General features: G+C 43.6%; 1 protein-coding gene across 1 annotated transcript in view; it reads right to left on the bottom strand.

Moving 5' to 3' along the window:
* Positions 1-16,517, bottom strand: part of ttn.1 (titin, tandem duplicate 1) — a 168,348-nt gene that overhangs the window by 117,491 nt on the left and 34,340 nt on the right. Inside the window, 31 exon segments of the mRNA XM_062431364.1 lie at positions 27-122; positions 285-572; positions 1,076-1,371; positions 3,610-3,889; positions 4,836-5,114; positions 5,262-5,555; positions 5,701-5,979; positions 6,308-6,586; positions 6,727-7,008; positions 7,101-7,379; positions 7,486-7,773; positions 7,880-8,158; positions 8,246-8,527; positions 8,616-8,894; positions 9,438-9,719; positions 9,968-10,246; positions 10,331-10,618; positions 10,727-11,005; positions 11,092-11,370; positions 11,469-11,744; positions 11,851-12,132; positions 12,223-12,501; positions 12,590-12,877; positions 12,975-13,253; positions 13,372-13,650; positions 13,944-14,222; positions 14,706-14,987; positions 15,090-15,368; positions 15,477-15,764; positions 15,851-16,129; positions 16,216-16,497. Of these exon segments, the coding sequence (XP_062287348.1) occupies positions 27-122; positions 285-572; positions 1,076-1,371; positions 3,610-3,889; positions 4,836-5,114; positions 5,262-5,555; positions 5,701-5,979; positions 6,308-6,586; positions 6,727-7,008; positions 7,101-7,379; positions 7,486-7,773; positions 7,880-8,158; positions 8,246-8,527; positions 8,616-8,894; positions 9,438-9,719; positions 9,968-10,246; positions 10,331-10,618; positions 10,727-11,005; positions 11,092-11,370; positions 11,469-11,744; positions 11,851-12,132; positions 12,223-12,501; positions 12,590-12,877; positions 12,975-13,253; positions 13,372-13,650; positions 13,944-14,222; positions 14,706-14,987; positions 15,090-15,368; positions 15,477-15,764; positions 15,851-16,129; positions 16,216-16,497 (8,559 nt within the window).

The following is a 16,517-nucleotide window of genomic DNA, read 5'->3' as shown; positions in this document are numbered from 1 at the left end:
TGTGACTTTCAGACCCGTGAACTTACTCTCTGTGACAGAAACATTTTTGGGTTCCTCGATGAAGTAAAGGTTGTCGAGCCTTTTGGCTGCAGCTGCAGGCGCCTCGCTGGGAGCCGCCTTCACTCCGGTTTCTGAAAAGGAATCTTGGAGGTGAGACGCAGCAGTAAATGTGTTTCACATGTTGTTTTATAGTAAGAACAAAGAAGAGCTTACTTACTTATACTTACATACTGCTGAAGATAAAATAATCAATGATATAAATCAACGAGGTTCAGGTTCGTTACCTTTCACGGAGACCTTGGCCTTGCAGAAGTCGCTGCCAGTAGCATTGCTGGCCTTGCAGAGATAATCTCCACCATCGGTCTTTGAGATGTTGCTGACCTGCAGGCAGGCGGTCCCGTCCACAAACGTGATTCTAGTGTCTCCGCTGGACTTCAGCTCTCTCCTGTCCTTCATCCAATTGATCTTAATTGGTGAAGAACCTTTAACGTGGCATTTAAGGCTCAGTTTATCTCCTTCATTCATCGTCACCGGTTGCAGAACAACATCAAATTTAGGAGCCAGCCCAGTTTCTAAAGGAGGGAAAGAAGCAGCATGAAGGCAGAACCCCAAGAGATAAACCAGACTGAGATGCTTTGATGCTTCGTCATGAAAACACTGGCCAGTATTTCACCTAATCTGAGATGAACCAGTAAATAAGACACAGACTCAGAAGACATCTGGACTCTGAGTCACCCAGGAAATATGAATGGATCTGCACTGTATTAAAACTTAGGAGAAAACTCAGTTGTTAAAAAATAGCTGCTTTAAGATTAAGAGAAGCCACACGGGCCTCATCAGAACAGCATTATGCACCTGATGAAGGTTTCAATATATATTGTCTGTCTAAAGATGCAGCATGTCACTGCTCTGAGCTCCTGATGGCTTCCAGAGACACAGATCCATTTAAGATAGAGAAACCGAGGTGAACTACACTTAGACCTGGATCTGAGATTCCAGATGGATCGGGTCCTCGGGTTTCTGGGGGACAGATGAGACATAAACATGAACCCCATTTTAATGAACAACTTCATACCTGAGATGGTGAGAGAAACCCGACATGAAGCTTTGCCGGCTTCGTTGGAGGCCTCGCAGGAGTAGACTCCGCCGTCGGAGGTGGCAGAGCCTTTGATACCCAGCACGGCCAAGTTGTTCTTGAAGCTGATGTCGTATTTGTCAGAGCTGTGGATCTCGCTGTTGTCCTTGGACCAGGTGACGTTCATTGGCTGGGAGCCAGAAACCCGACCCTCTATCTTCACCAACTTACCCACTGAGTCCATCATGGTCTCAGATGGCTTCTTGGTGAAGTTTGGAGGGACCGTGCGCTCTGTTAGTGAGGGAGAAGGGGAGACAGTCAGGCCATGTTGTGATGGTTTCAAATTCAAATCAAGGTGTCATTCACCGGGCCACCGGGCCTTTCCCCCAGCGTTAGGGGGGAACAGAGAAGCACAGCTAATAAGACCACATATAAACAACCTGCAACACAAACACAAACACATATAAAACATTCACCCTGTGAATAAATACCACCTGCCTATGAACCTTTAAACAAACATGAGTCTGTCCCAACAACAACAGGAAACATGCTCTCAGGGAACTCTGAGACATTTCTTTCCAAACCGATCAAACACGGGACCAGTCAACCGTTAACACACCGACAACATGATCCAGGACTCTTTAGATGTTACGATATCTCTTCTTGTAACAATAAACACAGGAAACAATAAGTCTACTGTTGGTTATGAGCTACAACCACATGTGAGGAATGATAGGAGGTGGAAGGATGTGTTCGGGTTAGTGCTTTACCTATTTTAACATGAGCGTGACAGGTGTCAGTTCCTTCGGCATTGGAAATTTCGCAAGTGTATTTTCCCGCTGCCGATGCTCTGTCACTGTTGAGGACCTCAAGACTGCAGGAGGAGTCTGTGGTTTTAACGTTGTACTGGTAAGAAGCCCAGATCAGCTTCTCATCCTTCTTCCAGGTCACAGAGACCCGCTGGCTGCCGGTGTAGCTGCACTCCAGCCTCAAAGCTTTACCCAGTTCATGGGAGACGTCCTCCAGTTTCTTGACAAATCGCACCGGTTCTGAGAGAAGCAATGTTGACATCAGTCACAGAAACCACTGATCTGTACATGCGGAAGACGAAGGACTATGTGACTGCGCTGTATCCGAAGGAATCCGTGGGAGTAGAAAAAAGAGGCTATGTGAATGGAAGGAGCTTTACCTGAATGATGAAGGCGAGAGCCAAAAGCTATGTGAGCAGCATTAGTAGTTACAAGTAGCAATGATTCACCTCATGCATGAAATGAATAATGAAAGCACTACAAGCTCTGTGTGGAGGGTTAGTATTACCTAGCCTGACGTAAGCATGGCAGATATCAGAGCCTTCGCTGTTGGAAATTTCGCATGTGTATCTTCCCCGAGCTTCTTCTCTGTCACTGTTGAGGACTTCCAGTACGCAGCAGCAGTCTGTGGTCATCACATTGTACTGATAAGAAGCCCAGATTGGCCTCCCATCTTTCCTCCAGCTTACGTTCACTCTACCGGTGTACGCGACTCTAAGTGTCAGCGGCTGGCCGACTGTGAATGTGATGTTTTCCAGCTTCCTGATGAAGCGAGCAGGTTCTGTGAGGAAGCAGTGATGGTTGTTAGATGCCAACATGAAGCTGAAGCAGAAGTATTACAATTCAAACCTGAATCCGTAATAATTAAATTGTGAAATTCGATTATCATTAAATTGAATTATGTGAAATATAGAATACAGAGAACTAAAGTCCCATCCCATCCCCAGGCCAGCCTCCATTAAAGAGTACGTTTACTTTTAGAAGCTTTTTTCCAATCAAAGCTTTAGCTAATAGCTCCAGTCCAGGTAGCTGGATGCAAACTGGACAAGTTGAATAACATTTGAATGTTAGGTGAAGACATCTGCATAGCTGTAAGGGTCTGCATGACGTGTGACCACTCGCATTGTACAAACCAAAGTCTGGACACGTCTGCTTTCCACTCAATGAGGTTTAGCTTTGGGCCATGTCCAGATGTTCTGAATATGAACCATCAGAGGCCGATGGAAGAAACCCTCTTTGAGAACTAGTCTGGGAGTAGGATGAAACCTTTGCTCACTACAGCTGTGTGAGTAAATGATGCTTTGCTGGTGAATGTGATGTAGAAGGCTTTGAGTCATGGCGGTTATACCTTTCTTAGCGGTTTTACTAAACACGTAAGCGTCACAGACGGCAAAACTTTCTGCATTAGAAACTTGACAAGAATAGACTCCAGCGGCTTCTTCTCTGTCACTATTGAGCACTTCCAGAACACACGAGGAATCTGTAGTGTTGACGTTGTATTTGTACGAAGCCCAGATCGGCTTGCCGTCCTTCGTCCAACTCACGTACACCTGCTGGCTGCCAGTGTACGTGCACGTTAGACTCAATGGATGGCCCAGATGGTACGATGTGTCTTGTAGCAGTTTCACAAAGCGCACAGGTTCTGGGAGAAGCAACATTAGTGTTAGTCATGTAAAGCTGCTGGAGCTGCTAGCAAATCAGTGAATGCATGTTAGGAGGAAGTTACCTAGTCTGACGTTAGCGTGGCAGATAGCAGAGCTACTAGCATTGGATATTTCACATGAATATTTCCCAGCAGCTTCTTCTTTGTCACTATTGAGAATCTCCAAGACACAGCAGCCGTCTGTGATCTTAACGTTGTACTTATACGAAGCCCAGATCGGTTTGCCATCTTTAGTCCAGCTCACATACACATGCTTGCTGCCTGTGTACGTGACCTGAAGCCTCAGAGGCTGGCCGACCCTAAAGGTTCTGTCTTCCAGCTGTTTCACAAATCGCACGGGTTCTAGGAGAAGCAAGGATGTGATTTGTTAGCTGAGAAAGATAAAATACAGTAACCTATAACTGTGATCAGTAAAACTACATGTAAGGCTCATTATTTCAAGATTTTAATGATTCTCAACAAAAAATACCAATTTATTGGATCCTGTGGTTTTAATTAGTAAAAGAAAAGAGGAAAGAAAGCAAGAGATGTGAAAGAAAGGCTGAACTACACAATGTGTGTGTTGCTAATGGTAATCTGATGTTAACCGTGTAAACCGGCAGGAAACAGGGAGAGAGAGAAAGAGGGGAATGACCTGCGACTATGTTATATACGCAGTAACCACTTGGCTACCAAAGACCTGAGGTAAATTACTTCCCTTTATATTTATAGTATAGATTATTCAGTAATGTACAGAATATATGCAACACTATAGAGAGAATAGAGCAATGCCAAATAAGCTTGTTTTGAGATGTTTTATAAATAATGAGCCTTAACTATGAACATGTTCTGTTTAATATTTTACCTAGCTTGACCTGCGCGTAGCAGATAGCTGAATTTTCAGAGTTAGAAACCTCGCAGGAGTATCTCCCCGCTGCTTCTAACCGATCACTGTTCAGGACCTCTAACACACACGCGTTATCTGTGGTCTTCACGTTGTATTTGTAGGAGGCCCAGATCGGGCTGCCGTCCTTTGTCCAGCTCACATAGACCCTGGGGCTGGCACTGTAAGCGCAGTACAATGACAGCGGCTGTCCGAGTCTGAACGTGGTGTCTTCCAGCTGCTTTATGAAGCTCACAGGTTCTACAAGAGGCAGTGGTGATGTTAGTTGCATTGTTTTTATGTTACAAGCAAATGCATGATAATGTGAAAGCATTGTTCTGTTGGGGATTTAAGTAAATGAAGTAAAATAAAGTCATGAAACATAATGGTGTTGGGGAGCTGAGGTGCATCGGTTAGTGACGTTACCTATCTTAACCAGAGCATGGCAGATGTCAGTGCCCTCTGAATTGGAAACCTCACACGAGTATTTCCCGACGGCTTGCTGACCGTCACTGTTGAGAACTTCCAGGGTGCTGGAGAAGTTGGTCGTTATGACGTTGTATTTGTATGACGCCCAGATGGGTTTGCCATCCTTCACCCAGCTGACATAAATCCTCTGGCTGCCGGTGAACGTGCACTCCAGAGTCAAAGGGTGGCCCATTTTATAGAAGGTGTTTCTCAATTTTTGCACAAAGCCGACAGGTTCTAAGAAATCAATTAGCAATGGTAGTGTTAGATAATGCAAGCTGTGCTATTGAGCCTTCTAAACATCTGGTTATATGATATAGGATGGAAGTGCAAATGATTCAGGTGAACTTTTAATGAATGCAGTGAGCTACTAAGGCGGTTTACCTAGTTTGACATTAGCATGGCAGATATCGATTCCTCCAGCGTTAGAAATTTCACATGTGTATTTTCCGACGGCTTCTTCTCGGTCACTGTTGAGGACTTCTAAGATGCAGGTATCTTCGGTTGTCTGGACGTTGTACTTGTATGAAGCCCAGATCGGTTTGCCATCCTTCTTCCAGGTCACGTGTACTCTCTGGCTACCAGCGTACGTGCATTTGAGAGTCAAAGGTTCACGGAGTCTGAAATACGTGTCTTCCAGCTTTTTCATGAAGCGCACCGGCTCTGAGAGTAGCAATATTTGGGTTAATAGCATGTAGATGAAATTATGTTATAATAGCAGGTAAGCAATACAGATCATGTGACAACCTAGTGTGGCCACTAATCAACAGCAGAAAGCCTCCACTGTTTATAGTTAGTAGATGAATGAAAAGCAGTGTGTTACCTAGGCTGACGTTAGCTTGGCAGACGTCAGTCCCAGCTCCGTTGCAAATTTCACAAGAGTAAGTTCCAGCTGCTTCCGGCCTGTCGCTGTTGAGGACCTCCAGAATGCAGGTTGAATCTGTAGTTTTAACATTATACTGATAGGAAGCCCAAATCAGCTTCCCGTCCTTTTTCCACGTGACGTAGACCCTCTGGCTGCCGGCGTACGTACAGACTAGTTTCAGCGGTTGACCGACTATGAAAGTCGTGTCTTCCAGCTTCCTGATAAAGCGCACAGGTTCTAAGAGAAGCAATGCTGATGTTAGAAATGTGCCCAATGTTATGTCGCCATGCAATTGTATGCCTCTATGTCAAAGCCAATGTTACTATTATTGCTGAAATGTGAGTTTATTAAAAACATTGAAAGAGCTAAACTAGCATATGACCAAGAGTTGCCTGTATGTCACCTCAGAGGGAGAGGGTCCAATAAAGTGCCATTTATTACTCTACAGACTGTTGGAAACGGCTTTGGAAGAGATGAAGGCCTTCCTTTACCATTTAACAAAATGTGTCTTTAAAACCTGAAACCTGAAAAATTCATTATAGTGAAAATAAGAAACGAGCATCACCTTTCACCGTCACGGTACAGCTGGCGCAGGCTGAACCGACCCGGTTCTCGGCCTTGCAGATGTACTCGCCGTGATCAAACTTGGTCGTTTTGATCAATTTCAAAGTGGAAACGCCATTTGAGAAGTCCATTGAGCAAGTGTTGGATGTGCGCAGCTTCCCGTCAGCTTTAAACCAAGCTACAGATATATCAGGAGTTCCCGAAATACAGCATTTCAGGGTCACCGCGTCGCCCATAGTTACCTCCACCGGCTCCATCTTTTCAATAAAGTACGGTCGTTCTAAAGTGAAAGATGATGATGATTTAGTATAACTACAGATGCTGATTAATGGATGAGCAAATGAGAGAATGAATTGATGATAATGAATTACTACAAATGTAACTACAAAACTAGGAAAAGTAAACGGCACATTTTAATACCTAGAATAGAAACTTCTGCATCGCAAACGTCAGTTCCGACTCCGTTGTTGACTTCACAAGAGTATCTGCCGGCTGCTTCCATCCTGTCAGAGTTAAGAACCTCCAGAATGCAGGAGGTGTCTGTGGTAATCACATTGTACTTATATGAAGCCCAGATGAGTTGACCGTCCTTCTTCCAGGTCACATTTATCACCGGTGTTCCAGCGAATGTGACCTCGAGCCTCAGAGGTTTGCTCTTTTCAGATGAAATGTCCTTCAGCTTCCTCACAAAGTGGACTGGTTCTGAGAGAGGTAATTCCATGATCAGTAACATGACACTCACTGTTGGAAGTGCACAGGTTGCTAAAAGAAGATAAGCTATCATGCTAACAAACCTTTAACAAACAGGAGAACTGGGCAGCTTTCCTTCCCTGCTCCGTTAATGATCTGGCAGGTGTACTCGCCAGCGTGGGAGTTTTCCACCCTGTGAAGAACCAAAGTGGCGACATCGTCCTTCAGGGCGATCTCACAGCCTCTTCCGTGCTGCATTTCCTTGGCTCCCCTGAACCATTTGACTTTCAGGGGGGCACTACCTTTCACTCTAGCTGAGAAAGACACGTTTTGGCCGGGCAATGTTTCCTTCGTCTCGGGCGTTTCCACAAAAGATGGAGGTTCTGGTTTCAAATAAAAAAGATGAGTTGTCAGATAACTAACTTTTTGTAATGGGCCTGATCCTTGTGCTTCCTTTCTAACTGGGACTTTATTCACACATCTACTGACCTGTCACCATTATTGAAGCACTGGTTTCGCTGGCTCCTGCAGTATTTACAGCTTTGCATGTGTACTTGCCAGAATCTGACATTGTGACTGTTGGAAGTCTCAGTTTGCAGTTATTACCAGAGCAGCTAATGTCATAGTTTGGGCCACTCTTGATCTCCTGGGCATTGTGGAACCAGGAAATGGTTAAAGGAGCAGAGCCAGCGACCTTACACTCCATCTCACCCGGCTTAGCCGTAACAAGGTGAGTGTCTCTCAGCTTCCTTATGAAACTTGGTGGAATCAACTTATCTATTGTCAAAAAAAGAAGCATTTCATTAAGTATTTCTGAGCTAACTGTTAATTGAAAGTATAAAAAAACAATAAGAAAGCTTGCATGTATGCACTGGTCACCAACCTGAGACAGAGAGCATAGTTTTACAAGAGGCTGCCCCTACATGGTTTGTAACCTCTAGCTTGTATTCTCCAGCGTCTGCTTTATCAGCGGACCGAATCTTCAGGGTGGCAACCTTCTTTGAGAAGGACATCTGATACTTGGCGCCAGCAGCGAGATCTTTGTTATCCTTGAACCACTTAGTTTTAAGCTCTGACGACCCAGATACTGTGACTTCAAGAGATGCATTCTCTCCTGACTTCACGTTCAAAGTCTCGGGGCTATCCACAATAGCAGCAGGTTCTGGAAATTGTGGAAGAAAGTGTTAAGCTAAATGAATCCTTACACTGTCACTAGCTGTAATGTTATACAGTCTGCAGTAGTACAAACCTAGAACTGTCACTTGGGAGACACACTCCACAACTCCAGAGTCGTTCCTCAGCTGGCAGGTGTATGTACCAGCTGTGGTTGAGTCAGCCTTGGGCACTACAAGGGTGACCACACTGTTCTCAAAGGTGATTTTCCTATTTTCACCGTCTCGGAGAACGTGATCTTTGTCCTGAACCCAGGACACAGTCAGAGGCTCGGAGCCTTTAACTGTTGCTGTCAGGTTCAGCTGTTGACCGACTCTCACAGACTGGTCGACCAGTCTCTTGACAAAAGCTGGTTGTTCTGAATAGTGATGGAAAGATCAATGGTGAGGGGAAGTAATTGCAGTAAGGCTAATCTTTGAGAAAATAACCACTGATTCTGTACAAACCTTTCAGGCTAATGGCAGCGCGGCACTGCTCACTTCCTACATTGTTTGAAACCCTGCACTCATAAAGACCGGCATCTTCTTGCTCCAGTTTCATTACGTGGAGCGAGGCGGAGCTGCCCTCACTGACCATCTTATATTTCCTGCTCTCCTTCAGTGGCCTTTTGTCTTTGTACCAGTTCACCTGGAAAGGTGAAGAGCCATACATCTCACAGTGCAGGCTGGCATCTTTCCCAATAATGCCCTCCACTGGGTTTGGAGTTTTTATAAAGGATGGGGACTCTGGAAAATATATTAAGATAAATCAACAGAAGCAAGAGTCTCAGACAAGCAAGTCTTCACTGCAAGCAGTTCAGTTGGGGAGTCCCGTAGGATGGAAATTCTTGTTTGAGGTCATGCTCATGTTCAGTCCATGCCAGAAGAATCCATCCAGATGTTGTAAGAAAACGTAAAATTAGTGAGAGAACGAAAACACTTGCTTATATTCATGCTCCAATAGAGGATAGGTCACATCATATCGAGACGGATTAACACGGAAAAGGGAAGACGGGGATTTATCGGAAGTCACTTCATCAAAAATAGGGAAAACCATTTCTCTAAAAAAGAGGAACCACTCGGCTTCATGCAATCCGACACTAATGTTTCGGACTGAAACAACCGCCGCTGTTGTTGGATTCCATGCTGAAGTATTTAGATGAAAAGGTCAAACTCAAGACATAATATAGAGTTTGGGACATTCCTTCTTTTTCATGCTACTGAAGTTCAGAGGGGAACAAAATCCACAAAACAACAATATAAAGCTGAGGTTTGTGTTCAATAGCTGACCTTGGACCGAGAGCACGGTGCTGCAGCTCGCACTGCCAGCATCATTATGTGCCTCACATGTGTAGACGGCGTTATCCTCAAACCTTGAGCTGCTCAGCTGCAGGTATGCAGACGAGTCAACAAACATTGTTTTATAGTTTCCTCCGTCAGTTATCTTTTGGTCATTTTTGTACCAGCACATATTCAGTGAACGTGCGCTGGTGGCCTTGCACTCGAGACGGAGTCCTTCACGCTGCTTCACAAAGGTATTCGGAGGCAGTTTCAGGACAAACTGAGGAGGTTCTGCAAAGTCAAAAACAGATCAAGTTACTATCACCAGTATAAAGTAACACCTGACCATCAATGTGACGAATGGAAGATGTCGACAGGTGACTTTTGAGGACAACGTAGATATAGCTGAAAAGAAAAGAGATGGTAAGGCGGAGAAAATGAAAATGAAGAAAGAGGAACTGTGAAAATGGAGAAAAAAAGATGGAGTTATTTGACAGGTGATGACGGCGGTAGTGGACGGAAAAAAAGAGTAGTCCAACCTGTCACCAACAACTCTGCGGTACTTTTCACTGTGCCTGCTACGTTGCTAACTTGGCAAGAATAAATCCCACTGTGCAGAGTCCCAACTGAGGAAAGCTCTAAAGAGGAAGAATATTTCTCCAGTCTTATTGTACACAACAGCCCAGTGATGTGTTCGACATCATCCTTGAACCATTTCACTGTAAATGGAGGCGTTCCCTCAAAGACACTCCTGAAGAGTACAGTAGACTTTGGAACAACAACCTGAGACTCAGGCTCAGATACAAACGTTGGTGGCACTAAAACCCATAAAGAAAAAATATTACAATACATAAATAATAATCTGAAGCTGAAGCAACAGAACTTGTCTTTTGAATGCTAACCTTGAGCTGTAAGAACTCCGTAACACACAACGCTGCCTGCTTTGTTGGTAACTTTACAGGAATACTCTCCTGTATCAGTACTCTCAGTCAGCTTCAACTCAAGCGAGACTGTGTTTTCAGTGTGCAGGAGTTTATACTTGGAGCTCTTGGTGATCTTTTGTTTTCCTTTGTTCCATTCAACTGATATTGGAAGAGAACCAGCCACTTTGCACTCCATTGTAACCACTGAACCCATAGTTGCTTGTATATTTGTTAGTTTCCTCATGAATGTTGGAGGAATTATGCCTTCTGTTTAACACATTATAAAAAGATCATTACAGACAGAGAATAAAATGCAATTCTATGACAAGTGTACCAAAACATGTTCTGAGAAAAGCTAAAGAATATCTTACAAACCTAAAACAACCAGCTTGACTTTACAACTACAGCTTCCAACAGAGTTTGTGGCTTCTAGCAGGTATTCTCCGCTGTCTTCCAGTTGAGACGACTGAATGTTCAGACTGCTGAGGTTGTTCTCGTAGCAAAGATTATATTTTCTACTTGACTGGAGCTCTTTGCCATCTCTGCTCCACCTTACAACAACTGCAGGAGTTCCAGTTACTCTGCACTCAAGACTAACTGGATCTCCACAAGTCACTTTGACTACGTCTGGCTTCTCTTGGATCATAGGTGGTTCTACAATGCCAAGAAAAAAAGGTGAGTGTACTGCTGTTAGAACAAGCTGTAAAGCTGAGCCGAAGAATCATGCACGAAGCAGATACCTTGCACTGTGAGGGTGGCAAAGCATTTGTCCTGCCCAGCCTCGTTTACCACCTGGCAAGTGTATTTCCCGCCATGGTTCGCCTCACAGGCAGGAATTCTCAGAGTGGCCACATTGTTCTCAAATCTTCTCTCAATCTTTGGATCCTCTGAGATCCAATTCTCATCTTTTTGCCATTGTACAGAAAGAGGCGCAGAACCTTCCACGCTGCAGCAAAAGACTGCAACATCTCCCCGAACACTGGAGACATTTTCTATCTTCTTGATAAATGTCGGAGGGACTAATACAAAGAAAAGACATCATTGTAAAACCAGAAGGTTTCCAGAGGTGTGTGCCTGATGAATGTCAGTGTAGTGTACAGGTATAAGTAAAACCAACCTTTCATGGATAAAGCTGCAGAGTCAGAGCAGCTTCCAACCTCATTGGAAACCACACACTGATAACTACCAACATCCTGTACTTCACAGTCCTGGATTTTCAAGATGACATTTTCACTCTCAACTATAAAATACTTCTGACTGGATTTGACTGGCTTTTTATCTTTGAACCATGCAACCTTAAAGGGAGCACTTCCTGCCACTCGACAAGCAAACGTTGCTGTCGAACCTTTAACAACCTCAAGAGACGTCATCCAATCAACAAACGAAGGAGGCTCTGAAATAACAAAACAAATTCACTGAAATAACCTTTGATTCATATTAATGATGTTATTTCTAATCTGACATACTAGTAAAATGTAAACTTGTAAAGGAACACCAACCTTTAACTTCTAGCTCAACAGTGCAACTCTCTGAGCCTGCTTCACTGCGGGCCTCACAGAAGTATTTCCCGCTGTCATTTTCACAAACTTGACAAATCTCTAAGTTGGCAACAGAGTTGAAAAACAACATTTTGTGTTTGTCACTCTGGTGAATCTCGGCTCCGTCTCTGAACCATTGCACAGAGATCTCTGGAGTACCAGCAACCTTGCACTTAAACACATGACTGTCTCCTACTTTCACTAATGCAACACCTTTAGGTTTCTCAATGAAAAAGGGAGGCTCTGAAAAAAAATGCACACAGATGTTATTAACAGACCAAGTGATGACTACAAGGTAAATCAAGCTGATAAAGGTGAGACACCAATATTAACCTTTTACAAAGAGTGTTGCCTGGCATGAAGTGGAGCCAACATCATTCTGAACTTCACAGATATAGACTCCAGAATCAAAGACTTTGGCAAAGAAGAGCTCCAGTGAGCTTGAGGTGTTGTCTCTGATCACAGAGCAGTCTGCGCTGGATAAAATCTCTTTCTTGTTTTTAAACCACCGGACGGTCATCGGTGGTGTGCCGGAGACACAAACGTTTAACTTAACCTTTGAGCCAGGCAGAACATTCATGGATTCAGGCTTTTCAAGTATGCATGGTGGTTCTGTTGGTGGACAAAATCCAATATTTCTATCATATCATAGGCACAACATTTACAGTGAGATTATGCATTAAACTGCAACAGTTCTAACCTTTAACACATAACCTCCCAGAGCACTGGACAGATCCTGCTTTGTTTGTAGCCATGCAGGAATAGTTTCCACCGTCTTTACTGTCCAGACGACTGATCTCCAGAAAAGCAACATTTTCAAAGAACGAGCATTTGTGTTTCTCATCAGTCTGGATCTGTTTGTCATCTTTGTACCACTGTATCACCATCGGCAGCGTGCCGGATACAAGACACTCAAGATCAACGAAAGATCCTTTGATACCTTCTGTCTCCTTCAGTTCTCTTGTAAAAGTTGGTTTGATTATTTGATCTATTATATATAACATGCAGAGACAGCATTAAGTTGGTTGGAGTCAAAACTGAAACGAAAATCTCATGAATGAAAAAAACATTTATGTTAAACTGACCTAAGACAGTAACTGCTGCCTCACAGGAACTGCACCCAGATTCATTTGAAACCTCAAAGGTGTATTCACCACTATCTTTTTTCTCTGTTTTAATAATCTTGAGCACAGAGCTGGTGTCTGTGCGCTCTACTTTGTATCTCTGGCCTGAGGTCAGCTCCTTTCCCGCCTTCATCCATCTGGACTTGAGTGGTTTGGTGCCTGAGAATCTGCATAGCAGCCTGGCCGGGTCGCCCTGGGTCACACTGATGGACTTTGCATGTTCTAAAATATTTGCTGGCTCTGGGATAAGAAAATGATCCAAATCTGTATTAGCTGCTAAAACTCAGAGTTAATGAAGCATCAAGCTTGACACAAAAGCAACAGCTGTTAAGACGAGAGCAACAAACGTCCTACAAACCTGTGACAACGAGCACAGCAGCACAGCGCTGAGTCCCGGCTTTGTTCTGGGCCTCACAGAAATATTTCCCGCTGTGTGATAATTGAGCTTTTTTCAAATTCAACACAGCACTTTTGGTTTCAAAGGACATCTTTATGTGCTCACTCTCTGTGAGCTCGTGATCATCCTTGATCCAGGAGAAAGTCATGGGAAGTGACCCAGACAACAAACACTTCATAGAGATCTCAGAGCCCAGCAGACAGCTCATATCCTCTAGTCTCTGAACAAATGTTGGTGGTTCTAGTGAGAGAAGACCACAGATCAGACTGCAGACTGAAGGAATACACACACTGATTCACAGATCTGTATCTCCCTGATCTGATCTTCTATTGGCTGAAACCATGTGCAGCAACCTCATCCACAGAAACATTACAGGAATATGCATCCATTTACTTTTAACTAAATATTTCAGAGTAAATGTCATGTTGACTAACTGCCAAAATGTAATTGCTAATAATTTGCTAATATTTTCATTTAACCTAGCATACCGAGAGATGACCTTAGATGATAATACATCACAGTGCTTGACCAACCTTTCAGTGAAATCTGGCAAGAACAAGATGTCTCTCCAACATCATTTGCAACAGTGACCTGGTACATCCCATCATCTCCACTCTCAAAGTTTGAGATCTGCAGAGTGACCGTGTCGTTCTCCACACTGATCAAACGCCTTGTGTCGTTTCTGATCTGCTTTTCATTGAGGAAGCAAGTTATTTCAAATGGAGCAGAGCCTGAAACGACTCCCTCTAAGATAATGTTGGATCCTTTTACAATCTCAGCTGATTCAAAAGACCTCAGAAATATTGGAGGCGCTATAAGAAAGAGATAATAGGTGTTATATTTAAAAGCAATATAAATGATAATTGCTAGTCTCATGAGGCCAGTCTGGTCCACATAGTCCATAAAGAAGTTCAGAGGTTACTCTTTACAGATACTTTATTCTGATTGGTTGTTTTTAATGTCTGAAGCAAACTGTAGAGCAGTAACATACACATGTATCAATGGTTTACTTTTATCAACTTCATACAAACTTACAACACGACTAAATTATAGAATCCAGCATGAGACTGTTGAGCAGAAATACAACTCGTATGTCTGTTTCTTCTGATACCAAACACAACACCTAAAGCAGCAGTTTGTGGTAGTTTTGAGTCTCTATATGTGTTAAGATGAGACGTCTTACAGCTTTCAACAACTTGCACTGCAACTTAAAGCTTGGAACCATGTGGACCAGACTTTGTGCCAACAGTCTTAAGATTGTTAGAGATGTCATGAAGTCTCAGGACTGAACGAACCTTTCACCATAACTGAGCTGCTACACTTGTCTGTGCCGGCCTCGCTGGACGCCACACAGATGTAATCTCCACTATCCTCTACAGAACAATCCTCCACCTCCAGAGTCGCTATCGAGCTGTCGAAACACATCGTGTGTCTGTGGTCTGAACTTATTTCTTCCCCATTTTTAAACCATGTGATGCTAATAACGGGGGTGCCGTGCACTTTGCAGGACAGCTTCAGAGGCTGTCCGGTTTTCAGCAGCTGTGAAGGCTCGAGCTTCATTGTAAATGTTGGAGATTCTGTAAATTAACAGTAACAATCACAGTAAAGACAAGAGTTTCAATAAAGAAAAAACAGAGCAGTTTTTTCTTTACTTGTTAAAAGAGAGAATGAAACAGCACCTTTCACAAAGAGGTCGGCAGTGCAATCCACCTTCCCAGCATCATTGGATACTTGGCATGTGTATTTAGCCGAGTCACTGGGTTTCACAGAGTGAAGCTCCAAGGAGCTTGAAGAGGCATCTTTCTTTATGAAACATCTTCCACCAGTGAAAAGCTCTTTCTCCTCATTGAACCATTTAACAACCAGAGGAGCCGATCCTGAAAAGGCTGATTTTAAGACAACATTTGATCCTGGTGAAGTGTCATGTGATTCAGGTGTCACTGTGAAGACTGGAGGCTCTGGAGTTATTTGGGAAGAAAAAGAGTAAATATGTACAAAGCCTGTCAATAACATCTGATCATTAGTCATTTCCTGTTTAATCCGGAAAAGAAGTTGAGCTCCTCTACCTTTAATGGATAAAGTACCACTGGTCTCTTTATGCCCGGCATCATTAGAAGCCCGGCACGTATAAACTCCACCATCACTCTGCTCCAGGCTGGTTATCATCACAGAGGCTTTGCTCTCACTGAAATCAAGCTTATATTTGCCATCACTGTGGAGTTCTTTATCAGCTTTGTACCAAGAAACAACCATCGGCTGAGATCCAGCAACTCTGCACTCCAAGGTAACGTTACTACCAATATTTGCATCCACTTTCTTTAGAGGTCTGCTGAAGGTTGGTGGAACTGCTCGGTCTGTGTGAGGAAATACATCATATAACCATCATCACGGCCCAAATGTGTAAGTCATTATAAATGCTGCATTTTGGGGTCCAACTAACCGATAACAGTGACTGAGCAGGTGCACTGGTCTTTTCCAACTTTATTGGACACCTCCATCTTGTACTCTGAAGTGTCTCCTTTATCTGCTGCCAGAATCTTTAGGGTGGCAGTGTTTTCCTTCACTGTCATTTTATATTTGCGGCCACTGATCATCTCCTTGTCGTCTTTAAACCATTTCACTTTGAGTTCTGGGGTTCCAGAGAGTATGCACTCCAGCGTGGCAGAGTCCCCTGCTGTTATACTGATGGACGCAGCTTTCTCTAAGATCCTAGCAGGTTCTAAAGTACAACAGGATGTTCAGACGTTAAACACATCTACATCTGATCATTAAGAACATTTTACAGAAACAGGAATGTCCTCTAACCTTGAATTGTCATGACAGCTTCACATTTCTGTTGTCCTGCCTCATTTTCTGCCAGACAAGTATACTTGCCACTATGCTTTGTCTCAACAGATGAGAAGGAAATGCTGGCGATGTTGTTCTCAAATGTCATTTTGACATTTGGATCATCATCTCTCAGCAACTGAGAGTCCTTCATCCATTTGACAGTGATGGGAGCTGAGCCTTTTATCACTCCCTGTACTTTCACTGTGCTTCCCAACACTGCAGTGGCACTCTCAATCCTCTTTGAGAACATAGGTGCTTCTATAAGAACAGCAGTGATA

The sequence above is a fragment of the Scomber scombrus genome, chromosome 13 (genome assembly GCF_963691925.1).
Source record: "Scomber scombrus chromosome 13, fScoSco1.1, whole genome shotgun sequence".
NCBI lineage: Eukaryota > Metazoa > Chordata > Actinopteri > Scombriformes > Scombridae > Scomber > Scomber scombrus.
The sequence above is the reverse complement of the archived record's forward strand: the minus strand, read 5'-3'. Positions and strand labels throughout refer to the sequence as shown.